General features: G+C 43.9%; 1 protein-coding gene and 1 long non-coding RNA gene across 6 annotated transcripts in view; both read right to left on the reverse strand.

The window, feature by feature from the left end:
* Positions 1-6778: 6778 nt before the first annotated feature.
* The window catches only part of IFT22 (intraflagellar transport 22), a 372117-nt gene continuing 352462 nt past the window's right edge, over positions 6779-26433 (reverse strand). For all 5 annotated transcript variants that reach the window (XM_069615016.1, XM_069615014.1, XM_069615017.1 and 2 more), the window contains one exon: positions 6779-7512. In XM_069615016.1, coding sequence (XP_069471117.1) covers positions 7364-7512 — 149 coding nt within the window. In that variant the 3' untranslated portion in view covers positions 6779-7363. The remainder of the gene's footprint in view (positions 7513-26433) is intronic.
* LOC138488199 (uncharacterized) lies at positions 12783-14696 on the reverse strand. Its single transcript, XR_011274604.1, has 2 exons — positions 13243-14696; positions 12783-13149 (listed from the first exon to the last, which is right to left on the reverse strand). It is a non-coding gene; the product is annotated as an uncharacterized lncRNA (long non-coding RNA).

The raw sequence follows: 26433 nt of genomic DNA on the forward strand, positions 1-26433 counted from the left end.
TAATTCAAGAGGGCTACCTTGACTAATATGCCATCTCAAGTATTTGGAGCACAGCTGCGACTGCAACTATCTTTTAGGCTAGCCAGAAAGATGTGCAGCTACAGCAGCTGCCAAGCTCACCGATCTAGTTCACAGAGCTCTTGCACAAACTGGTAGTCAAATGTGTCCTGCAAATCTTCAAAAAACGAATCTCCCACACAGCTGCGTAACGTGGGCTGGCAGCTGTGGGGTGAAATAGCCCTGAATGCCATAATTAAAGGCCATTGTCAGTATGAGGGCTTCCCAAAATGAAAAGCCTGTTTTGATTTAACATGGAAATAAGACCCCGCAATTTCAAAGCAAAAAGCAGCGAAATTAGGCATCAAAACTTGGCAATGCCTAAAAATGTTCATTGCCATACATAAGGGAAAGACATGAGACTACATTTGCAAAAAAGTCTTAAATGGCTGAATGTCAGAAACAGCAGCATCCAGAATGTTAAGTGAAAAGGCCAAGTGTGTGTGCAAGCCGGCACAGCAGAATGGAGCTTTTACTGTGACAAGAACAATTGCATGTGTAAATCCGTTTTCCCTTTATATTAAAGACATGCTCATGAAAATGTGTGCACGATGTATAAAATATGAACTTAAGTTTTCCATTATGAGCCCATCACAAGAGGAAACAATAATTCTCAGAATCTACAGGGAGATGTTGAATTGCAGCAAAGTGAAAGCCATTCACGGTTGGATTTGACAAAGAACATTTCAATTGTGCCTTTAAAGGCATACCTTGAGCATTCATATGTACAGTTAAAGTCTTTAAATATATATTTATGTTGCCCTTCTGTGATCACTGTTTGCAGGAAGCTAATTTTGAAAAGGGTTACCGGTTCAGATTGCGTGCATTTGCTAAGGTTGGTTAAAAGTAAAATGCTTTTCAGTCGAGGTAGGCCCCAAATCTTGGTTGCTGGTTTAATTTCTTTGCTGTAGGTCACCCACATGTGAAACCGGCTTTCAAATTTTTGTTGTCATTGGGATGAAAGTCTGGTCCTCCTTCAAACAAGAGCCCATTCGGTTAAAAATACAAACCACGGGTGGTCGAGATAATTTTTGTGCGGGGGACAAGATAAGGAATTCTCCTGCTCCCCAGGTCTATGACTGAAACCACTTAGGCCGTAATAAAGCTGGCCATTAGCCCTTGAAGCCTTGGTCTAATCTAAACACAGGAACTCCTTGAGGTCAGAGCCTGCAACAGATCCGTTCCAAGGGTGGGGTCAGAGCTAAGGAGTAGTTTCACAACCATTGCACAGAATGGGAGATATGCTGTTTATGGAATAACTTGGGCAATATTGAATGCACACTATTTATGTATGGATTTCTGAAAAGCTGCCAGTGAGCTGCTTCTGGTGAGCCAAAAACAATTTTGGTGACACCAACATATCAAAAGTTATGAGGAAAAACTTGATTGTGATCTTGGTATAAATGTGAGACCCATAAGAATGTGAGGAAATATGTAAAATGTTATCCACATTCCGAACACCAAGTGCCGTATTTTTCATTAATATAGTTCAGGAGTAAAAGAGAAAATACTGTAGCTTCGCACCAGTATGTCAAAAGAGTCCTGGGTATTACCTTTGTAAAAAAACTAGCTCTGGACCCCTCAATTCCAACTAATTACAAACCTATTACTACAGTGCCTTTGTTCCTTAAAATCATTGACAGAGTAGCGTACCTGCAAATTCAAAAATACCTGGAAACTAACCACCTTCTTGGCTCTCGTCAATCCAGTTTCAGGCCACAACACGGCACGGAAACGGCACTTGTTGACTTAAAAACACAAATTAACAAACTTAGGGACCAAGGGAAAACTGCCATTCTACTCCTCTTAGACCTGTTGGCGGCCTTTGACTTGGTGGACCATGAAGTCATGTGTAAACACCTGGCCACAGCAGCCCACTTCTCGACGGACGCAATAGCATGGGTTCAGTCCTTCCTTGATAATAGAACAGTGCAAGTTTTCTCCCCTTCGGCATCAGCCGACCCTATCCAGACTACATGCAGCATTCAACAGGGTTTGTGTGTATCGCCAACCATGTATAACATATTTACCAAGCACCTATTTGACAAATTGGACAGACTGGGTGTCGCCTACATGAATTATGAAGATGACACTCAGATTCTCATTCCCCTTTCGGGCAATTTTGACAAAGATACGGCCTTGGTAAATAAAATATTCCTCCTCATTCAGGCATGGATGGCATCCCATGGCCTCTGCCTGAATGCCGACAAAACAGAAATCCTGATTCTTGGATCTACCTCTAGCTTAAATAAACTGAATCCCAACTATTCCGCCTTCAACATAGATGGAAATATCATCAAGGTCACCATCTAGCACCCAAATACCTAGCTGCTAGATTCAACAGAAAAATCTCCACTAGACCCACCAGAGAAGCATACTCCAACCAGTTAGTGATACCCCCATTTAAATTAAGTACGGCCGGAGGAAACAGCTTCCCGGTCAAAGCTGCCCAGCTTTGGAACTCCCTCCCGCCCGGCTTGAGATCTACCCAATCCTACGCTCTCTTCAGATCTAACTGTATCAATTGATCAAAGAAAATGACCGATAGTCCTGCCCTACACCAACATAACCACTGTTCTACAGACGTACTATGTACATAATTATATACTCTCTATCTTCCTACTGCATATCTCCTGTATATTTTATGCTATATGTATATATTATGCACAATGTATATTCTCCTTACTGTCCTGCATTATTTAATTTCTACGATGTATAACCACTACTTGTAAACATGCGCAACCTGTAAAGTTTAAAGTATCCTTGAACAACGCGCCCGGTTACCCTCGGGTCTGGCGCGCGCTATAAATAATAAACAAACAAACAAACAAACTAACCCTTACCTTAAAGAAACAGGTGAACTCCATGGCATCGTCTACTGCCTATACGTGCAAATTCATTAGAGCCTGCAGACCATTCTTATCAAAAGCAAGCTGTATCATCCTTGCAAAAGCCCTAATAATGTCAAAATTGGATTACTGCAATGCCCTATACATAGGGGCTAGTAAATATATCATGGATAAAATCCAAATCCTAAAAAATAATGCCATCAGAACGGCCCTGACCATCCCCAACAGAGAACACGTCTCCAAAATCAGAAGGGAACACCACTGGCTAAAGATTAACGATAGAATCATACTCAAAACAGTCTCCCTGACTTATAAATGCCAGGACAATACAGCACTCCCATACCTGACTGAGAGAATGGTTAGGAGAACATCTACCCGCCTCACTAGCACTGCCAACTACTTCGGCCTCGAAATACCCAGATATAAGCTGAAAGAAATCTGGAGGAAATAGCTTCCCGGTGAAAGCTGCCCAATCTTGGAACGCCCTACCTCCAGCACTTCGAGCTGACCAATCCTACCTTAGCTTCAGACGTAATACCCTGAGCTGGTTGCACTCTAATGATATATGATCCATACTGGACCTAACGTCAATGTACATACCTGTAACTAAGTAACAATGCATCATTCTGCTTTATTTCCTGTATTTTTGATGTCATGTCACTGTAACTATTTCATTGTGTAACTATCTCCTATGTGACACGTCTTAAGTATTCTTATACCATGTTTGCGCCCAGTTACCCATGGGTTCAGTGCACCCTACAAATAAATAAACAAACAGACACTAGACAAGGTGTATGTGATTCACTGAAAAATGTAGCATTAAGAAATGCTGGCATATGTTTCATAATATGATGAGAAAGGGCATTTATCATACAGTGAGATTTCCATGTTCAAAAACCAGACCCAGCCCCCTGTCCTAGTCAGATGATGGATTGGTTCTCCTCCCTTGGCTTCCCAAAACACGCCCACATTCTCTGGACCTATCGGCCCACAGTTGGAAGGGAACCTTTTAACACTGCCCTATCCATTCTGTGAGAACTATGACACATCCGTGATGTCACTTGCCTTATAAATAAGTCACTCTGCCTCAAATCAGGACTCTCCCTAACAAATCTTGAGGTGTGCAGCTGACCAAATCTGGCACCATGCTTGCAGAGGGGGGCCTAAATCTTGGAGTGAAGCCAAGGGCTGTAGTAGCTGGAGCAGGACCCTTTTGAAGGACAGAGAGAAGGCTTGACTGACCCCTTGATTGTCCCCGCAGTGATGCCCTCGTGACCACTTGATGTCCATCAAGCCCTCTCCTGTAAGTATATACATCCCCAGCCATAGATTAAATAAGCCCTATATTCTTCAGCATTGCCATAGAGATGCTCTTCAGCATTGCCATAGAGATTCCCCCATGGAAACATACCCTATCTTCTTTGTTTGTGTATTTCAGTCATTTTCCTATTGAAAAATATTTCACTTGTCTGTGCATTGTAATCATTTTCCCATTTCAAAACTCTTTTGTTTGCCTGTGCATCTCAGTCATTTCCCCTTGAAGAATCTCCAGTTGATTGTGTAGATCCCTAGTATATTTTTGCAGTAAATCAATTAATTTCCCCAGTGATTTCACAGATTGGGATAGCTGGCATTCGAAAATAACTATCTCTTCCCAGTGAGTTGTTATAGTTATAACGTGTTTCCCCTCTAAGAATGGATTTCATTGTGAGCTGAAAACAAATGTGTCTTTGTGTTTAATTGGTGTCCTACAAAACGAATTTCTATTTGCATCTGTCATTTTAAACCAAACCTTTTTTCCTATTGTGAGTAATTTCTTTGCCCAGAGTCTACCTGTTATTTGCCTCTGTCATTTTAGTTAAAAACCGAGTTTCCAATCGCGAGTTCCTCATTGCTTAAAGCTTCCCTTTCATTTGCAGCCTTAGGAAAAACGAGTGTCATTTGCATTTTCGTTTCTCTGGAAATTTAGCTTAACCTTTTGAAAACCGTTTTTCCTAATCTGTTTCTCTTCCCCTACTGTATTGTGATGACACATGTCCAATTGCATTCACTTTCCATGTGCCCCTGTGTTGCATATACTAAAATCAATGTTCCTATTGTGTGCTGGCTAGTATGTTCTGAAGCCCTGTTTGTCTCCTAAGAATAAGCAGCACAAAGTACCTTGTGTGCTGTCCCAGAGCAGTTGTACTAAGTTAAAAACCCATTTTTCCTGGTGCAGAAAAACGAATCGTCCCATTCATTGCTGGCTCCCCATATTGTTTCTGAAGGCCTCACTCAAAATCCGATTTTAATCTTGTGTTCCCATTCCTTGCCACTGCCTTCCCTTCAAAGCTGACAAGCCTAGTGGAGGTCTAGGGGGTGTGATGGTTGCTCGGACTGAAGAATCCTTTGTGTGCGCATGCACTTTCCTGTGTTCAGGCATTTATTTTCATGGTGTTTTAAACGGTCTTGATAGTATTGGTGAGAGAAGTAAAAAGTAAATCCTTGTGCTATACATGTTTGAGTTTTCTCAGTGTGCTGCTTGACCGAAAAAGTACTCTGAAGTTTGTGTTGCCACACCTTGGTGGCTATTGTAACTGTTTATTCAATTCTCCCATTAAATCATAATTTAATAAAATATTAATTGATAACACACCGGCCTGGTTCCTGGTCTTTTGTGACACAGGGTGCTTGTGGAGGTTGGGTGCGAGACGGGTTGGAGGCCTCCTTAAAAACGAATTGGGATTGTAAAAATAAAAAGCGGTTGTATTGTGCATCACATTCATTGCAAGGGAAAGAGATCCCTGACTTGCGTGTGCTGTATAATATATTAGGACACAACACGACAGAGTGCACCACAATTTGCTGGCCAGGCATATGCTCTTTAAGGAGTAGGAGCTTGTTTAGGCAGACTGCGTTAAACAATGGGGAAAAAGGGATCCAAATGCAAGGGGTTCTCAGCCAGACTGGTGAGAAGATTCTAAAGTATGTGAATATACAAAAGACCTAATACTGCAGTTCTATTGTTATATATATTGGTGTAATTCAGGAAGAACATATATGTGAGTAATTAATAAACATTGTGCCATATTACAAGTTTCCCGGTACAGTAACAAGGGTACCAGTAAGCTTGCCGGTACCATTGTTACCGTACGAGCAAACTATGAGTCCTGCTAGTGGGTGCCTTACCGCCCGCCAGGCCTGACCTGTCGGGCAGACCGGCACCCGCGAGCAGGCCATGCCGGATGCACCGCCACCATTCTGAATGGTGCTGGTGCATCGGGCCTCCCCATTCCAATTGAGCCCTATGGGGCTCGAATGGGAATGGGGAGCATTGTTTACTGCCGCCCGGGAATGGCCAATTACTGGGTCTGGCGGGCTGTAATGATCCGGTAATTGCCCATTCCCGGGCGACGGTTAAAAAAACGACTCTGGCGGCAGCCGTGCCAGTATTACCGGCAGGGCTACTGCCAAAGTCGTAATGAGGCCCATTGTATTTTAGAAAATAAAGATGAAAGCATCACTTGTTAAATAGGGACGTTTTCATACAAAGTATTTCAAGAAGATGGTTATATGCATGTTTAGATTGTCATACAATTGCACTTTAGCCAATATGGAAGAACTACACTTTCAACTTTAACAACATTTTAAGATAAAATGGACTCTCGCTGAAGTGGCATTTTATTCGACCAGCTGTATCTGTTTTGCTATGAAACATTTACCAGCTACATCAATGGTCTTTCCGTACACACGCCTATGGCAGAACATATTACACATAGCTTTACAATGGGCTACCAACTAAATCTCTATCTATGCTACCTTTTCCCCATTTAGTAGTGCAAGGCAGAGTGAAGTACAGTCATACCATCACCGATTAAGTGTAAAGAAGGTAATAATGTTTCTAATAATTCATGTTTTTAATAACTTATTGCTTAAAAATGTAATAACCATTTTGTGGTTAACCACTCAGGACACATTTCTCTCCACTTTATTAAAGTACCTATAACGTGAAACAAAAGCATAAAAGAGCATGCCCATTCGCATGAACCTTTGGAGGAACGAGTCACACTTCTTGTTGCCACTGATGAATAAGTAAAAATAAAAGAACTCGCAAACCAGTACAATGCTTACTTATGTGCCAAACTTGAATTATATTTTGTTTGTTGAGGGCAATCATGGTGGAAGAATAATCAACTAACTGCACAGAGAATTAACCAGTTCTACATAAAGATTACTTTGTGGTTCCACAATAGCAGTTGGATTTTAGTATGGGGTACCTTTCCCATTTTCTCATCTTCACATTGGATAAAGCGACTTTTCATTAAAGAAACACAAGCTCCAGAATAGAAATGAGTCCATGTGCATCAGCAACACATTATTGGCCGCTGTCAATACCAGAAGTCAAATGTTTGTCCCTGCCATAAGGATTAAACAGTGGGAATACGACCAGCAGTGGTGCGTGAAGGTCTCTTGCATTTTTAGTTGATGATGGACATCTCTTCACGGTCTCTGCTCTCAGACATCGAGTTCACCACACCTTCCAGGAACTTTAAGAATTCCATCCGGACATCCTCTGGCTCTTCGTCCAAGTTGGAGTGTATCAGTTTCAGCTTGGCTAACGAAGGTGCTTAGAATTTAAAAGAGACATGTATTAGAAAGAAACTAATAAAGCATATTTTGGAAAACAGCCCAGTTCATCAGTAGTAGATTCAAATACCTTTTAATGTTAATTTCAAGATCTTATTTTGGATACAGTTATTGGAGCTTAAAGGGGTATGGTAATACATAGCAGTGATTGATAACTCTGATCACCAATGCAATATACAAGAAAATACTGTTTATATAGACCATCAAAGGCCTGTATTTGTAATGCATGATTCAGTCATCAAAAACATAGCCATTTATTTGTCTTCGGCCGAAGTAAAGAAACATTTGCAGAAGTCATTTTTGTTCTACTATGTTGGCTTCAAAGTGCCTTGAACATTTGTGTACCACTTAGCTACTGTGACCAGTTCATCCTCAGAGGCACAAATATGAAAGCGTTAACGGTTTAAATAAATAGACATTTAATTAAGCAAAATCTTCATTCCTAACTTGGTAGGCTCCTTTACACGTACTGCAGAATGTCAGCCAGTCTGAAAGTACTGCAATCAGGATTTTAATTTTAGTTAAAAGTTTTCCATTGACATGACAAGTTTGAATACTGACAGAGCTGACTCAGTCCTTAATCCTTCGGACATCGATTATTTGAGATCTATTACAATGGGCAATCAGCCAAGAAGTGCTATGAAAGAGCATACATCAAAAATTATCAGCACTGTTATTATATGTCGACCATGGAGCCCCATCATAAGGTACCCACATTTGGAGAAATGCGCCAACTATTCCAGGATTTTTGACAGGACAAAAGGGCCAACCATTCAATGAGAAAACTGAATATAGGATGCATAAGTGCATGAGCATAACAACGACATGTTATGAATGGTCTCCCTCCCCGCTGCTTAGATTGTTATCAAAGGAAGGGATAAAACATGACCCATGTCTTGCATAAAGAAAGAACATAACCTGGACTTGTTCATATGTGATCAGAGGTTGCGCTACTTTAGATCTGAAGCAGAAGACACGATTTTCCCAATTGTATTTGTGATGCTGGAAATGCATCAGAGGGACAGAGCCTCTGAATCCTTGTCCCTTACTGCTTTTTATCGTGTGTTCTGTCATGTTTTCTGCCCAGGAGTCCATGTGGGACTCCTGGCAGTGCAGCTCTCTCTTTTGGTTTGGTGAACAGACCCATGGGATACCCTTATGGCACCCCTGGGTAGGGGTACAACCCTGTGCCCCTAGTGTATGTTTTTGGGCACCTGTGGGTGGCCCACAGAGCAGGGTATGGGCTGGTGGCAGCTCCATGCTGAATTTGACAGGTGCTCTGGGTGTCCTCCATTTTGGGATACCCAGGCCCTGCCATTGGAATCAGTTGATTCCTGATAGGAAACAAGATGGCCCCTGTGGCCTCTTGCTTTCTATTGCCTGTTACATTGTTTTCCCAAAGTCCTGGGAAGCCCTGACTCTGTCCCTTCCCCCTGACTGGCTGTTGGTTGGAAGTTCCATATATGGTGTTTTTGTTAAGTCCAGACTGGCTGGAGCCTTCCCAGTGACTGTATGTTGTGGGTACCTCCTGTGGGTGGGACCTGGGTGAATGGAGTGTGTGACCAATATACACTCCTTGTTGTGGTTGTCTGGTTTCTGGCATGAGAGACAAAGACTGAGACAGCCCTGCCCGAAACTGGCCTGAATGCAGTGTGTAGTGTTGAATGGCTGGGTACTTGTCCCAATCCACATTCCTTGTTGTGAGTGTCTGAAAGGGAGGAGTGTGGCCTGAATGCACTGTGTGCCTGATTGGCTGACTGACTGCATGAATGCCCCTCTGTATGATTGGCTGCTGAGTGTATGCCAGCAGTGTGGATGAGAGACAGAATAGTATATCTGGGGACCTCTCACCACTGTTCAGGAGGTTCAGGAACGTTCAGGAACGTTCAGAAGCGTTCAGAAGCTGAGTCTCCACTCAAGAGTAACTGGAATTGCTGATCCTCGACGTCCAGCTGGAAGAAGAAGACTTGCTGTTGCATTTGCTTCGACAGATCTGAAGGTTGCCGAATTCGTCGAGGACTGACCCGAGAGAGGACCTGGTAAGGCGCCCTCTTCCCGTGCTCCGAGGGACCATCGAGCACCGCTCCATCTTCGCCGAAGCGCCCTGGAAGACAGACCCTCGAAAGGCTGCCGACCCGAGACGGGACCGCCGAGGAGATCGAAGTGAAGCACCCGGACATCGACGCCGTCGAAGTCCATTGCCGTCGACCAGGGTTCGCAGGTTTGTGTAACCGCTGGAGGCCCGTCGAAGTTGTGTTGCCCAGCCGTGGGAACCACTTGACGCCGTGCCGCCGACGACCGGAGCCGTCCGCTCCTTGCCTAAGAACATTTGAATCGAAGGACTCCCTCGTCCGCACCGTCGACCGCTTTATCCTGCCGGAGAAAGTCGAGGACGACCAACGCGCCGAGGAGAAACCTGCCGGTGGGTTTCCCGCCACCCGAAGACCACAAAGACTCGAACGACTCGACGCCCTTGCTGGGCCTCCGTCTCCACAATCTTTGCGGTCCAGAACTATTGTCACCGAGGTGCCCCGCACGCCTCTGCCTTGCAGGACGCCGACGCTCCGACGCCGACGAGCACCGCTCGGACGAAGCTGCCGCCTCATCGACGCGTTCTACCCTGTTTGTCGACGGACGTTCGACGCCCCGTGTCTCCCGCTTGAAAGGGAAGGCATTCAAGAAGGGCCGTCGATTCCCCGTCGCCGAACCCCGAGTTCCTCGACGTTTCTCGACGCCTCTCGACGATCCGTGACTCCCGCTTGAAAGGGGGTCGCTCAAGAAGGCTCTGTCGACGCCTCTTCGAAGGACTCGACTCCACCAGGTACATTGGGGGGGTAAAAACATTAGAGGAGGGAATAAGACTTGCAGAACAATATATGGACTGGGCTTGTGCAATATCTTTATTTTACAGGTTGCCCAGAACTGTGTCTAGTGGTAGGGGCCAGTATTCTGCCTATTGTTCAACCACCTTATTTTCTCTCTTCTCTCTATTTCTGGTTTCACTCTATTGATCTGTGTGACATGATTACAGTATTGTTGATGCACTTTTCATGAGATCTAATACAAAGGGTGGTACCACTTTAGAACTGTATATATTTGCCATTGTTGATTTTCCTAAGTACAAAGTGAGTTATTATGATAAGTGTACATAACCTTGAATATTGATTATATAAAGACTGTGTTCTAACCAATACAGTGTGTGGACATTCCTTTGTGGGGGCTTGGGGACTACACTGTACTTAAGAACCAGCCTGCATCACCTCCTGAGAAGCTAGGCCTTGATTGCTCGTCCATTGCTACCGTAATAGAGAATCTTGGCTGGGGTCTTCTGTGCCTCTCCTCTACCATATAGAGAGCAGAAGTACAGACACCCCCTACCGGTCTTTACAGTATTCATTTCCTTTTGTGTCCTCTCCTCCTGACCTCCACCACCCTCTGCAGTGAACCTTTGCTCCAGCAACTCAGACAACGCAGGGTTAAACCATTTCTTTTTTATGGACCGCCAAACTGTGCCAACTATTAAAGCCTTGTGCTGCTCCTTTGCATGAGCTGTGCTCTGTCGGTGGGTTGTGCTGGGCGAATTAAGTATTACGCACAGGTGTCCTTTCAAGTGGCAGATAGTTTATCTGTACCCACCAGGTTTGGAGACAGACACACACTTCACTGTGAAGAGTATTCGCATCTAGCATTTACTTTGGCCACAATGTGTATATTTCCTAAATAAGGCTCAGGACACTTCTTGTACCTTTGTGGGTTTTGGACAGATGTATAGAAGGCCGACCTATATTGTTACAAGGACAACTCTTTGAGCTGTAGACAAACAAGTTCAAGGTAGCAGTGACGAGAGGTCTAGGCTAAGTCTCAAGGGGTGGTGAGCTTGTTAAGGGTCCACAATGAGTACACATAATGGGAGTCACAAATTACAAATACAGTTATTTATGGCAAAATATCACTATGAAAAACGACTACCAACAGGTAGTCATCAGGCCACATCCTGCCAGCAAACACACACAGTGCTCCAGTAGCCTGCCAACAGCTTCTCCTTTGCTGGGCACTGGAACTACATATAAGTATTTACCTGGCCTCACAGGCCAGGAAGAAGGCTAAAATGGCCAAAGGAGAAGTGAAAAGCCTTGTGGCATGGCCATGTGCGGCCAGTTAGAAGCCAAACGCAGTGTATGCGGTAAGGCTAAAACAAAAAGCACCAACAAATGGTAAAAACTCACTGCTGCCACCAGCTTGTCCATTTAGCACACCTAGAGTAACCAAAATCCTTTTTGAGTGTTAGTCTAGGGCAAAAACAAAAGTGTACCCCATTGTACTGCATTGTAAGATACATTGTACAATGATACAAGTTACCACAAGTGATAACAAGTTACAAAAAGTAGTAGCAATGTAACTAGACTAAGGTAAACAATGTTTCCCAGTACTGACAGCCTGAAGGGCATGTCAGTTTCCCCATAACATATTAGCAAAAGATAGCTTAAGGTTTCACTGCACTGTAAAAAGTACAGGTCAGGATCAGAAATAAAAGCAAAAGGTTTGGGGGTCCATTAAAATGGAAGGAAAGGTACAGCAAAGATAATTCTTTCCTTACACTAGCTCCTACCCTGCCCCAGACTAGGGTTATAGGGAACTAATCCACCCCTCGATGGGTACTCTGTTCCAGCAGGTTATCCCAGTTGGATAGTCCATCAGCATTGCTAAATTTGTGATCTGGCCTAAGCACAATAGTGAAGTTCAAGGCCTGTAGACTCATGAATCACCTGAACCACTTTGGATTCGCTCCCTTAATATCCAGCAACCACTTCAAAGGTTTAGGGTGAGCATAAAAGAAGAGTATAGGGGTGCACAGACAGGTTAAGTAAAAAGTCTGAAAGTAGTAGGATTTATAAATAAAAAATGTATCAACAAAGGGTAGTGTTCAGTATTACAATCAGTCTTATGGTGCAATCGGGCTGTCGTCACAAGGCCACTTGGGACAGAAGAAAGCAAAAGAATCCAAAGCTGTGTATTGCTACACAGCAAGCCCAGATGCACTCAAATAGGGAAAAAGATATCCCTCTATTTCTATTTAAATTCATTAAACATTTGGTGCCAAAAGAGGCGTACATTTTACGATGTGTTAACAACGTGTGAACTTCTCTTATTTGCAACAGAAAGGGTCATTTAGAGCATTTGGCAGTATTATTCAGGATAAAATATACAGTCATAGAGGTCAAACCGATAGAACAATCAGAACGAAAACACTAGAGCTGACTTATGGATTTTAATCTTCCGAGTCCAACAAGTCGTACATTAGTAAGCAAACAGTAGTACAATCAGTGTTCCCTATTTGCACATGGAAAGGACACTTGTAGGTATTCAATATAACAAAGGTGAGAGCAACAAGCGTTTACAAAAAACCGCTTGTAAGGAGTAACACAATTGTAAAGCTGTATAATAGTTACAGTGCAAACAAACTCTAGATGTATGGATTTGATCATTCAACAGTTCATAAATGAAGTCTCATATTCAGGTGTGACCCGAATAAGACCGACGCGTTTCGGTTCATGGAACCATCTTCAGGGGATAGACTTCATTTTATTTTCATAAACATTAGATTCTAACACAGTCTCTGTGGGGTAGGAAAGAAAAAAGATATTTCAATAAAAACTCTCTGATTTACATGAAGTCAATTAACATAGTGAGACGAGTCAGAGTCACTAACCTTGCTGATATAAGTGCCAGGAAACAGACAGGTAATCCAGACAAGAAACAACGGATAGCAAAAAACCACAGTATGTTGGGGTATCTATGGAGGTAAGGACAAAAGTTAAGCTATTAAGCCCACCAATAACGGGCAATCAGTCCATAGTGAAGAGAAAGAGAGATTTAGAATATAAATACAGACAGTAAACAATGACAGACTACGACAAATCGTTAGGCATTAGCCCGTGCGAACAAATGCAAGTAAACCGCATGAACAAGGGGAATTGGAGGCTTTAGAACACTGCACAAGTGCAGCAACACATACCGGTAAGGTTTAGCTGTACAGTGAAGTCCAAGGTATATAATAAAAGCGAGTACAATAATATAATACTAAAGTCTCAACCAAGCGAGGTACGCGGACCAGGTTATTGCAACGTGTAACTGGTTTCAGGGAAACAAAAAATGCATACCTTCCAATGCGAACACGCAATGAACATCTCGCCGCTGCAGTGCGAGCGAAGTAACTGAGCTTCCCAAAACTACAGCGTCGTCTTGGTAACCCCGCGCATGCGCGTGAGAGCACCAAAAGCGACGTCCATCTTGGTGTGGGCACCAACGAGTGCATCGTTGCCAAGGTAATGTAACAGTAAACAAGAGTGACACACTGAAAGAGACGGGGCAGTCTCGAGCAGTCCGGAGAAAGGGCTGCACATAACAGCTGTTAAATGACAAATGGTCATTAAGAGAAGGGCAGTTACGTGTCCAACATAAGACCTAGTCAAGGGGTTAAAATAACGCGCGCGTGGGGGCAACAACCGTAGTTCAAAGGAACTACGGGGTGCCCCCACGGCGCGGCAAGTGATTAATCATGGCGATCGGTCAGCAGAAGCTAACCAGCATCCATAAAGGTAAGAGAAAAGGATTAAAAAACCCAAAAAGGAACGGAGACAGCAATCGACAACAATGGAGGAGTCTAAACTCCATGGGCAATTCAAGGAGGCCACGAGATGTATGGAAACGTAGGGAGAACTCAAAGCCCTGGGCGCGGGCAAGCAGCCAACAACAAGGCAGAAAGGAGAGTCTGATTCATGTCAGAACTTGAAGAATAGCTGACAAGGAGACATCACAAGTCGGAGGAGAACTGAGAACATCGGGGAGGTAAAAGGTCAACAGTCTACCTCGATGAGAGGTGAGGAGGAGCTCAACAAAGCAATGGGGTAACAAATGAAAATACATCATGCGATAAGTACCGTACTGGATGGTACATGTTGTCAAATTTAAAACACACAAACAATAATGATCGCAGAGTGTGTGAATGGTGCTAATTGGAGTGACATATTAATACAAGCAGAGCATACTAGTTTTCAAAGAGACAACAGGTTTATACAAAGCACATAAGGTTGAATTCCGTATTCATGCCACGTGGGCTTAGAGAGTTCAACAGTTCAATCCATAAAATCTCACGTTGCAATAGTTTACGCTGCACATCTCCACCCCTGCTTCCTGCTGTGATTTGTTCCAAGATAACACATTTCAATTGAACAATGGTGTGACGTGCTTCAGAAAAGTGTAGTGATACTGGTGACTTGGGACTCTTAGTGCGGATATTAGATTTGTGCTCAGACCATCTAACTTTGACTTTTCCGGTCATCATGCCTACGTAGTATAACCCACAATGACATTTTAATGCATAAATAACATTTTGGGCATCACATCTGCAAGAATGCTTGAGAAAAATAGGTTTGCCAGAGTGGGGGTGTGATATGCTGTTGCCTTTAATGATGTTGCCGCAGTGCTGGCAATTGTGACATGGAATAGTCCCCTTAAATGTTTTCTGTAGACTGGGAGATGGAATTTCAGCTTTGCCAAGGCTCTTACGCAAGGACCTACTGTTCCTGTAAGCAAAAGTAGGAGGTTCATGAAACAGTTGTTGTAACTGTGGGTCCATTCTAAACATGCTCCAGTTCTTTTTAATGACCCTTTTGATCTTCATACTCTGCACAGAATAGGTAGTGACGTAGACAAGTGCTTCTCCCGGCTTGGGGGGTTTAGGAGTCAATAGTGTCTCTCTTGCAGTGCTCCTCAATTTGTCTGCGACTTCTGTGATTTTTGACTGGTTATACCCTCTAGATGAGAATTTGGTTTCCAATTGTCGTGATTGACGTTCACTCTCATTGGTCTCAGAGATAATCCTTCTGTAACGCAGAAATTGACTAAACGGGACACTATCGACAGTTCTTTTCGGATGAAAGCTTGTAGCAAGCAGCAGGCTGTTTCTATCGGTCTTCTCAGTGTAGATTCTTGTCTCGAGAGAGTTATTACTGGCATATACCTCCACATCCAAAAAGTGGATGGTAGTGTCGCTTGTTGCTGTAGTGAACTTAATTCGAGGATGAATTGAGTTCATCATTTCGTAAAAGTTTTGCAGTTCTTCTTCCGGACCAGACCAGATTCCAAAGATATCGTCAATGTATCTTAAATATAGTGGTAAATGCCTCCTCCATCTAGGTGAACTGAGAATGTTTTCGTGTTCCAGGTAATACATGTAGGTGTTAGCGTAGCAAGGTGCCAATGCTGCCCCCATGCTAGTTCCAGAAATCTGAAGGAAGAAACGATCTTGGAATTTGAAAAAATTATTCGTAAGTACTAATTTAAGTAAAGTTAGTACAAACAGTCTGTCACCTTGACATTGCTCTGATTGGAGTAGGCACCATTCTGTTACTTCAAGACCAGCTTCGTGTGTGATGTTAGTATAGAGAGATGTAACGTCCATGGTGAACATCACATCCCTTCCACTGACGAATTGCACATTTTTAAGTTTGTGCAAAAAATGCATAGTGTCCTTAACATAAGTCTTCGATTCCTGTATGAGAGGTTGCAGGATTTTGTCCAAGTATTGAGCCAACGGTTCAAGGAGACTCGCAGTGGCTTCTATAATAGGACGTCCAGGTGGATTAATCAATCTTTTGTGTATCTTGGGAAGTATGTAAATAACTGGCATGATGGGATGTTTGTTTTCCAAAAACAGGCGTGTCTTTTCTGAGATGACATCATTGGCTTCTGCCTCATCCAAAATCTTCTTGATGAGGGATCTTACTGCTTCAGTAGGGTTAATGGGTACTTCCATATATGTGTCATGGTCATCAAGCTGGCGCTCGATTTCATCGATGTAATCCTGTTTATTCATAAGCACTAATGCTCCACCCTTATCTGCTGGTTTAAAAATGATGGTTTGATTATCCAGGAGATGTTTAAGTGTCTGCCGTTCTCTCAAAGAGAAATTGCCTTTTGTATTATTTTTAAACTGAATCTTCTTCAAATCCTGTAATACAGTTTTCTCAAAAGTAGAGAGGATATGATTCTGGACTGGGGGGTTGAAGTGACTCTTAGGTTTCAATTCAAGATATTTATGTGATTCTGTAGTCATTGTATCCTCATCTTGTGAGTCAAAGAAGACTTTAAGCTTTAACTTTCTCATTAGTTTGAAAAAGTCTATTTTCTCACGAAGCAAAGTACTATTGTTATTGGGAACAAAGGATAACCCTTTCTTGAGGACTTTCAGTTCCATCTTGGATAGCTGGTATGCTGAGATATTGACAATCAATGTCTCTTCGTCGTTTTTTTCCGTTGTGGGTTTTTTCGTCTGTCCTCTTCTGATTGGTCTTTTTCTAAAAAAGGAGTAGCGTTAGCTGCTGGTTCTTCTGTAGTAGGCCCAGGGATAGTCTCGCCGCTCTGCCCTGGAAGAATTTCAAGTTCGGCGCTTTTCTGCCGAATGTTGATCTGGTTTACGTTGGTTGTTAAAATTGGGTTTATTGGAGAGGTGCCCGTAGTATGACTGCCAACTATACACAATATTAAGCTTATAGTCCTGGGTGTTGCGTCTAAACTTCCTAATGTTCTTTATTTCTAGTTCTTGTTTGAAATTTTCCAATTTCTGATTAATTTCTTCCAGGATTTGTTTCAGTTGATCTGCCGTGTATCCCTTGCTGAGGGATGTTTTCAAAGCTTTTCCCTAAATGAGTGCATCTGGGCTTGCTGTGTAGCAATACACAGCTTTGGATTCTTTAGGGTGAGCATACACAGTGAAGTGAGTCCCCCAGAGGTAGGACCTCAACTTCCTAAAACACCATATGATGTAAAAACATATTTTCTCCACCTGAGTTCTCCACACCAAAATTGTTAGCTGATGTGACATATAGGCTGTTCCTCACCTTTGTCATCAAGCTGTGACAGCTTCCCAACTATCCCAGTGGCATAGACATCTCTCTGCACTAAGAAAGGTCTCTTCCAATCAGGTGGCCTTAAACCAGTGGCCTGACCTAAGGTTTCTTTCAGGCCAGTGAAGGCCTTCTCACACACAAGGGTCCATAAGAATTCTTTAGATCCCCTTGAGTAGTGATGGCAGTCTGTGGGACTGCTATATTGATATAGCCTGCCACCTTATTCCTGTGTTTCCCAGTGAGGTCCAGAAGAGTCCTTCACTAAGAGGTTGAATCTTGTCCCCACATACACCAACTTTATGCTCATGGAATGCCAATGGCTCCTGTTCAGTTTGACACTTGGTTGTCTCCCTGAACAAGTTGGCCTGATGAAGGTCCTGACACCTAGTCTCTTGGGTTATACCCAGTTCCTTCCAAGTCGGGGTTGAATCTGACATGCCATCCAGACACGTATTGCTGAGATCCATTTTCCCCAATCAGAATAGGGGCTAATCTCATTTGACAGGTGTTAATTGCAGCCACCAATAGCCCATACATTTAAGTAAGGATCTGAAAAGGATGAAACTACCGTCGCCTCCTCAGCATATACTGCAAGGGATATGTTGCAATACCCTATAGAGAGATCATAAAGGCAACTGTACTTTTGAGTACAGAGCTGATCCACCAAATTGATACGTCTTTGTGAGGAGTGTATATCTGTCTTGGGGACAGAATACAGAGCGCTAGTGTCCATACAGAATTCCAAACTGGCTTTACCTGTATGTTTCTCCAGATCCTCAGAACTACTGACAGAGTGCTCTAACACTCCTTATTCCAACACAGGGTGGATCTCACACCAACTGTCAGAAATTCTCTTCTGTACTGAACCACCACAACACCAAAACTTGGTTGGTTCACCAACTCCCAGAATACAGTCTCGTTTACACCAATCTGTTATAAAGGGCTTCAGTGACAACAAGAAGGGAGATTGCCTCTGCAGATTCTCCAGCTCACATTGCTGATGTGGGGTCACGTGAGGAGACACTAGGTCATCCTCACTGAAGCCATGAGAAGGGCTGCTCTGGCACAGGGCAGGGAAACACACAGATTAATCTGGATCCCTCTATGTCTCCATAAGCAGGGCACCAAATCTATCAAGATAGGAACCTCCATACTATCCATAGGAAACGTTATGGCAACCTGGACAGGTACACCAAGGCCTTCTGAATAGTTTATCTTGCTAAGCTGTGAAACATGGCAAGGCCCAAACCATTCACAGGTGTTCAGGGATGTACTAAGTACGTTTAGCAGGAGAAGCTCCCACCTCTTTCTCTGGGGCTCACTGAGGGCTGCAATCAAACTTAAGAGAGATCTGGCAGTTCTCTCGCTCAGACCATCTTCCTGTGGATGTCAGCTAAGTGACATTTGACAGGTCACTTCACTCTGCCTCCACTAGGTCTGACCACTACTAATTACAGCAGTGGAGCTACCTCTGGTACTGTGATTCGGTAGGGCATCAATGATGGACTTGGCAGTCATTCTTTGTGGGTAAGCATTAAAGGAATATGGTGGTGTAACCAGCAACCACCAACTGCCACTTACTGCCTGAGGTCTCCAGGGTCAAAGGGCTAAACAAAGTGTGCCTTGCCTCTGGCCTCTGGTACAAATGAGTTCACTTCTAAAAGTGAACCCTGGGGTATGTGAATAGTTGTCTCTCTTCTGACAACCTGGTGACAAGAGTGAGACTCCTGCAGTGGGTTACTTCTGGGACCCCCATCTTGGGCCAGCAAGACAGTGTGTTAGACCACTCTAGTGATGTCCTGACACTAGGATAAACCACTAGGGGAATGCCACAGCCCAACTGTAGAAGGAAGGGCCTCACCTCCTGAGAAATCTCCAACCTCTCAAGGTTTCTCTGGTGGGCTTAATTTCTAGTAACTCACCTTCCTGTTGTATCTTTAGCTTCACTGGGGGGGTGGGGGGACCCTCGCACTGGAAGCAGGCCTTTCGCCACAGACCTAGGTAAGATGGTTTCATTCTTTGTTGGCCCATACTAATCTCTCCCCTAGCAGTCTCTTCTACAAGCATGCTAGGTAGCTCAGGAGCCATACAGGATCCAAGATTTTCGGGGAGTCCTTCCAAACCAGGAAGAGGGACTCTACCAAATACCCCAACACATGTTGTAGGTAGGGCAGAGGGAATATTCTCTTTCCCTGTGCCTTTTCTTCTGACTCCTTCAGCCATGGTTTCCCCTTAGGCCTAGGCTTTCCCCTTAGGCTTGGCTAAGGCAGCATGATCCTGAGACCAAGTCCTTGAAGGGTCTGGTGAGTGTCCATCAGGACCCAAGTCTTGAAGACTAATCTCACCCAGAACTCTTCCAGGAACAGCTCTCCTAACATTGACAGATGCCCTGACCAGTTCACTACTCCCGTCTCTACTGACAGGTGCTACTGGAACATTGAGAGAGGGCCTATCAGTTAACTGAGTATCCCCCACAGGGCTTCTGACAAGGCCTTGTGGGTTTGGCATTAAGGGAGCTACTTCAGTAAGACTGGGCCCAGTGTTGTCAACAGTAGAGGTACTTACACCTTCTACCTCAACACTATCCTCATAGAAAACATGACTAAGGGGCAGGTCTGGGATAGGAGCAGAAGCTACAGCACTACTATTTTCTAATGAATCGAGTCTACCTTCAGACTCTTGACCTGTGGGGAAGCAATCTAAAGGGAAGGACACCCCTGCAAACATGTCTTTCTCAGAATGAGAGAAGGCCAGATTTGCAAAGTAGAACCCTAAGGTCTTACCCTTACACTTGGGGTCCCCCTTCTTGTGGTCACTGACTCCACTAGTGTAACAAGTCCCACTGGATCTTGACACAGAGAGGCTTAGAGAAACCACTCATGCTTGGGAGGATTAGTCCCACTACCCTGACCGGACTCTTGTGATTTCCCCTTATTAAACCTTTTGTGGGCCTTCTTGGACATAGTTTTATCAGTACCCCCACCGTCTTCCTCCTTCTGCTACTTTCCCTCCTCCTGCTTACCAGACTTGTCCTTATGGGACACTCTATGCGAGACCCATAAGTCAGCAGCAAAGGCTAGTCACTTTGGATTTAACTCCTTTAAGTTAGCCAAATGCTGCTTAAGCTCTGGGGAACAAGAGGCATAAATATGCTCAAGCATGTCCAAATGAATCATGCCCTCAAAGGTGGTTAACAGATAACCATCTACCCAGCCACACAAGTTTTTCAAATAATCTGCAACACAAATTCACATAGGTCATACATTCTTTCTTTTTGTACTCTCTAAATCACCTCAAGTATTGGGCAGGAGTCTCCCCAAACTTTAAGATGAGAGTTTGCTTACGTTTTACAAAATCTTGCCCGTCAGCTTTGGACATTTCCATAATGGCACTGCAGCCAGAATGGGGCAGTCTGCTGAGCAACCATGCAATTCTATCAGCATCACCCACTCCTTGTACTTCACATGCACACTCAAAAGTTACAAGTCAATCAATGTCATTCTTATCTTCATACATACTAAGACGATCGTTTGGGAATCTAGGATGTGAAGAGGACCAAGAACCTTGTGAAGCCTGAATCTTGGAAAGCTCCATCTGTTGATCTCGGTTCTGCCTCTCAGCTCTCTCAAATTCTAACCAAGCCATATTGAACTCAAGCCATTTCTCCTTGAGCCTCAGCTAACCCTTTTTCAGGTCAAACAATGCCTCAGCATCAGAGGTGGTTACAGACAAATGTCCAGAAGCTTCAACTTTCCTCATCCTCTTCCTCACCATTAGAAACTGCAGTGGCAGCAACTCCACTACTGCTGCTGGGTCCATCCCCAACCCCACTACCAGTACCATCAGACAAGGGAAGTGCACATTTGCTCTTCTCAAAATCGACTGTTAACTATCAATTCAGCTTTAGTGCCAAAGACTGTTAAGCCCCTATCACTACACAATTTTTTCAAGTGATCCACTTTAGAAGAACTTAATGTAGTGAATCTCCAAGTTATCTATCTCGGTAGATGACTGTTAACTACTAGGCAATCAAAAATCACAGTGTACTGTGTAAGTATTACAATAGACAATGGAATGAAGGTACACTCAATGCGCAAATCTCCTGTATTCAGATTGTCCAAGTTATTGCAGTATGAATTCACAGTAAGTCTTATGATTTATGACAATTCTTGAGATTTAATTTGCTGGTAGGTGAAATCAGCCGACACGTGTTTAGACACCTCTGGGTCATTGTCAAGGCTGTTAGTGTGACAGTATCAAGTAGAAACCAGGAACAAAATAAGAAAAGAGGTTGAGAAGACCCCAAAAAATGAAAAAAACTGAATATTTACATGGTGCATAGTTAAGTTGCAAGCATCCACAGATTGCATATACATATGGTGATTTCAAAGATTGAGCAAAAGCGTACAATGTTATATTACATCATTATCGCATAATATTTCAAAATAAAATCAGGTGAGTACCCATACCATGATTCAGTTGAACGTTGAATGATGTCAAACAAATGAAGTTGTTTTCAAGATATCGAATAAATAAAATTGTGGAAAAATTGTGGCGAAAAAAGAAGTCAGTTGAGCATTTCATTGGCATATACTATGGTAAAACATACACTAGCACTGTCTTGGGCCTATACTATGGTAAAACATGCACGAATGGGAGCATCTCATGGGCCACCCGAAATTATGAGTGTTTAGGTATTGTGCTACCAGGGACAGGCAGTATACCCTGAAAAGGTGATGCAAAAATGAGAGAGAAACCACCACTGGGCAGTGTGGTCTGAAGGATAAGTATAATGATTCAATAAATGAAGTGCCCAAAAGTTGAAAGAAAAAGTTTAAATATACCAGCGATACTAGGTATAAGATAAGATGGCTAGAAATAGGTGTCAACCCAAATGGAAAGATCAAAAAGGAAACGTTTCAAGGTGAAATGAGCTAAATAGAAAATCCTGAAAAAATAGTAAGTGTAATGGGTATCAGCTTACCATAAAATCTGGGTGACACTTGTAAAAAATACTAGCTGGAATTCAGTCAGAGGAGAACTGAAATGGAAAACAACAAATTTGATGCTGTTCATTATTGTAATTAAAGAAGTTTCGAGCCGATGGTAGTGGTAAAGTACATGGATGCATGGGAAATCAATTACAAAACATACCCGTTTCAAGTAGGTAATCCTGTGTGACAAATTAAGGGGCTAAATCCCCAGCGCTGCATAGCATGAGGCAGGACGCAATCAAAGCGAGCAGCTGGATGCTTCTATAATGTAAATGGCAGCGTCTGACGTTGTGACGTTAGGCGCGAGTAGTACGTATGACGTCATGCAGCATTTCAGATCATCACTATATTACTAGTGATTGTACTTTTGTGGTGGTACGAATTAGCGCACTATCTACCATAACGATCCCTAGGCCTTACTTACAGTACTGTGTAAGTATTATCTGTACACACCACCGGTACACTACACTGAGGTACCCATTACAGATTCTTTTCACAAAACACCCAGATGTTAGGTGGAGAGGGTCATCCCACCGCTGTACACCAATTTGTTAGGACTGATTTTCTATACTCTGGCCTTGTGGACAGATGTATAGAAGGCCAACCTATATTGTGACAGGGACAACTTTGGGGGCTGCAGCCCAACACGTTCAGCGTATCAGTGACGAGAGGTCTAGGCTAAGTCTCAAGAGGTGGTGAGCTTGTAAAGGGTACACAATGTGTACACACAATGTGAGTTACAGATTACACTTAGTATGTATAAAAATACAGTTAATACGGGCATATATCACTATGAAAAAATTACTACTAACAGGTAGAAGTATCAAACAACACTAATAATAGATTACATATATACAGTCACTGGAGTAGGGCATAATACAAATCAAACCCCTGTAAAAGAAAGCAGAGATTAGTTTATGCACTAAAGGTCCACAGAGAACTAACCCTAACTTCAAAAGTCCTCCCCCAAGTGTCTGGGACCGAATGCCCAAAAGTTCAGGAAAAGTTCAGACACAGTTTGTGATGCAGGAAAAAATGAAGGTAGCGTCTCTGGGGTCCAGTGAACGATTCCAAGGGTTAGAGGACAGTTTATTCTAACTGACAAAAGTGTCCCCAACTTTCAGAAAGGCTTGCGCGAGCAAGCAATCGCAAAGCCAAAGTATAGTAATTGTTTAATAAAAGTTAGCAAAACTTTTAAAGGGAGTTTAGGGCAGGTAAGAACCACTGTAACTCACCCCCGTACTCCAATTCTTCACAGGACTTGGCAGGTCAATGGAAGAAGGTCCAAGGTTGCTTTTCCAGCCATCAGCCTCAATCCTTGCTTTGCAGGGATTGCAGGTTTGAGCAGCTCTCCGGTCGGTGTCTTTAGCTGGTGCAAGGATTCTCAGATGAAGAATGCAGGAAAACATGATGCAGGACCATCTCGGGACTGGACTCAACTAAGGTAAGCTGTGTCGCACGGTGGTCACCGCAGCACGGCGACGCAAAGGGACTCACTTGTCGCGGTCAGGCAATCCCTCCTATCTCGGGTCCCCTTGCCGCTAGGACTCCGACATTTTGCTGAGGTATGTCTTGCAGGACAAGCCGTGGATACCCCAAAGTTCCAGGCCTCAACACGGAACAGCGACAGCACAGTAGCCCAAACAGAGCTTGTCAGCCACAGGACGGGCCCAGGACCCTTCTGCCGGCTCTTCTTCACAGGGCACCAAGAAGACGTCAGGAATGGATGTTTCCTCCACTCCACGGGTCGCAGCTCCCCCACCAGGACTGCTGAAGAGAAATAGCAAGAGAGGGCTCCTCCAGGACAGCAGCAGAAGTTGGTCGCCAGGCCTCCTTCAGACAGGTCTCTGGTCTCTTCACTGGTCTCGCAGCTGGACAGGAGTCTTGGCTCCTTCAGGTTATTCCAGGATCTCTTCAAAGTGGGTGCAGGGGTCCTCTTCTTATCCCAAAAGCCAGGCAAGAGCTGAAACTCCCACTAGCCAATAGCAGAGCTGCCCCCCCCCGCACACACATAGCGGTGGTCCAATCAGGACCACTGGCGGGAACACTCAGACACACTGAAACCAGTTTATGGATTGGGGCCAGACAGTACCAGCCCACATCCTGCCAGTAAACACACATAGCGCTCCAGTAAGCCTGCCAAAAGCTTCTGTTTTCTCGGGCACTGGAAGTCCATATAAGGATTTTCCTGGCCTCATAGGCCAGGAAGAAGGCTAAAAAACAAGATGGCCAAAGGACAAGAGAAAAACTTTGTGGCATGGCCATGTTTGGGCACTAGCCACAGTTAGTAGTCAAATGCGGTAAACTCGGGAAGGCTAAAATCAAAAGCACCAACAAATGGTAAAAGTCCATGCTGCTACTAGCTTGTTCATTTAGCACACCTAGAGTTACCAAAAATCAGTTGAGTGTTAGTCTAGGACAAAAACAAAAGTGTACCCCATTACACTGCCGTGTAAGATGCACTGTACAATGATGAAAGTTACCACAAGTTACTAAAACTAGTAAGAAAGTAACTAGACTAAGGGAAACAAAGTTTCCCAGTACTGCCAGTTTGAAGGACATGTCAGTTTCCCCATAACAGGTGAGCAAAAGACAGTGTAGTGATGCTTAAGGCTTCATTGCATTGCAAAAAGTGCATACTAAAAGTTCATGGTTCACTTTTCACTATCCCCTTCTCAAGGATTTAATTTTGCTTACTTCGCTTGTGCAGTTCCTTTGCTATATCATTACAAACAATGCACCTTTCAGAGACTTTCGAGTGGGCTACTTCCTTTCGCCGGACCACTCCATTACTCAGTATCGCTGATTTCGCAGCTGTCCTTACTTCAGAGTTCATTCACAGGTCTGCCTTTCTTCACATCTCATCCACACGCATGCAGCCTTCACTTGCGATATAATGTTGCCTCTTCAAACTTTCTTTAACACACACCAGTCTCTCTGGTCGCTTGCCAACCCACCGGCTTTGTGCATTTCTTTCTTGGTTTTACGATTTCCAATTCAGGAGTCAAGGTTAGTACCACAAGCTTGGCATCGCCTCCCCAACTCTGCCGTTCACCTGGGAGCGTCGCTGGCGTCCTTGAAACACAATGCAGCCTTCTGATGTTGGATCTGGGCTTCTTCATGTGTCTTTCGCAGTTTGTCGGAGGCAGCAACCACCAGTAGGCAACTCTTGGGGTTTTCGGCCCACTGCTCTCGTCCCTTGGTCTGTCGCTCTGCTCCAGTAGGTTTGCCTTCATCCCAGAAGTTCTGCTCGTACTTGTGTTCCGCCTTGCTCAGAGTGTCTCTTTAGGTTCTTTCCTTTATCCGTGTATCAGCATTGGGACCTCAGAGAATCTTACAAAATAGGATAGGCTAGATTAACAGAAAAAGGGGCAATACAGCATCTTACCATCGGCTTCCTCACCCCCACTCCCTGAAGACCCCTCACCCAGGTGATCCTCCCGCACCGGTCCACTCCCACATGAGAGAGCGATCCCCGGGTTCTAGCGTGTGAGACACCCTCTGGTTTCTCACACTACACTTTGTGTTTGTAGAAAAGCTCATTTTATTTGGAACACAATAACCCAAATTAGAAAATACACGGCTGCCTACAGCATGTCTAAACAAATGTCCAGTCTTCAGACTTAACCAGCACCATGCCTATACAAAAGTGAAGCTGGTGGTTTTTGGCAGTGCCGGTCCTGCTCACTCAAGCTATGCATTGTATTTGTAGAAAAGCGCATTTTTGGAACACAAAAACCCTAATTAGAAAAACCACCACAGCCTTCAGCATGCCTAGACAAAAACACAGCCATCAGACTTTGTCAGCACCCTATAAAAGCACTGCCATGAAACTTTACCATGCCTCTATAAAAGTCCAAATGTTTGGCTCTGCCAATGACGGTCCTTGGAGGAATGCTCAAGGGGCTTCAACACTGAGATTGTGAATCAGGTTTACAGAGATGCTACACGGCTGGAGGGGCATGTCTTGCAGATGGCCTCGGACTATAGCATGTT

This window comes from Ambystoma mexicanum, chromosome 9, assembly GCF_040938575.1.
Source record: "Ambystoma mexicanum isolate Mex_15411 chromosome 9, UKY_AmexF1_1, whole genome shotgun sequence".
In the NCBI taxonomy this organism is placed as follows: Eukaryota; Metazoa; Chordata; class Amphibia; order Caudata; family Ambystomatidae; genus Ambystoma; species Ambystoma mexicanum.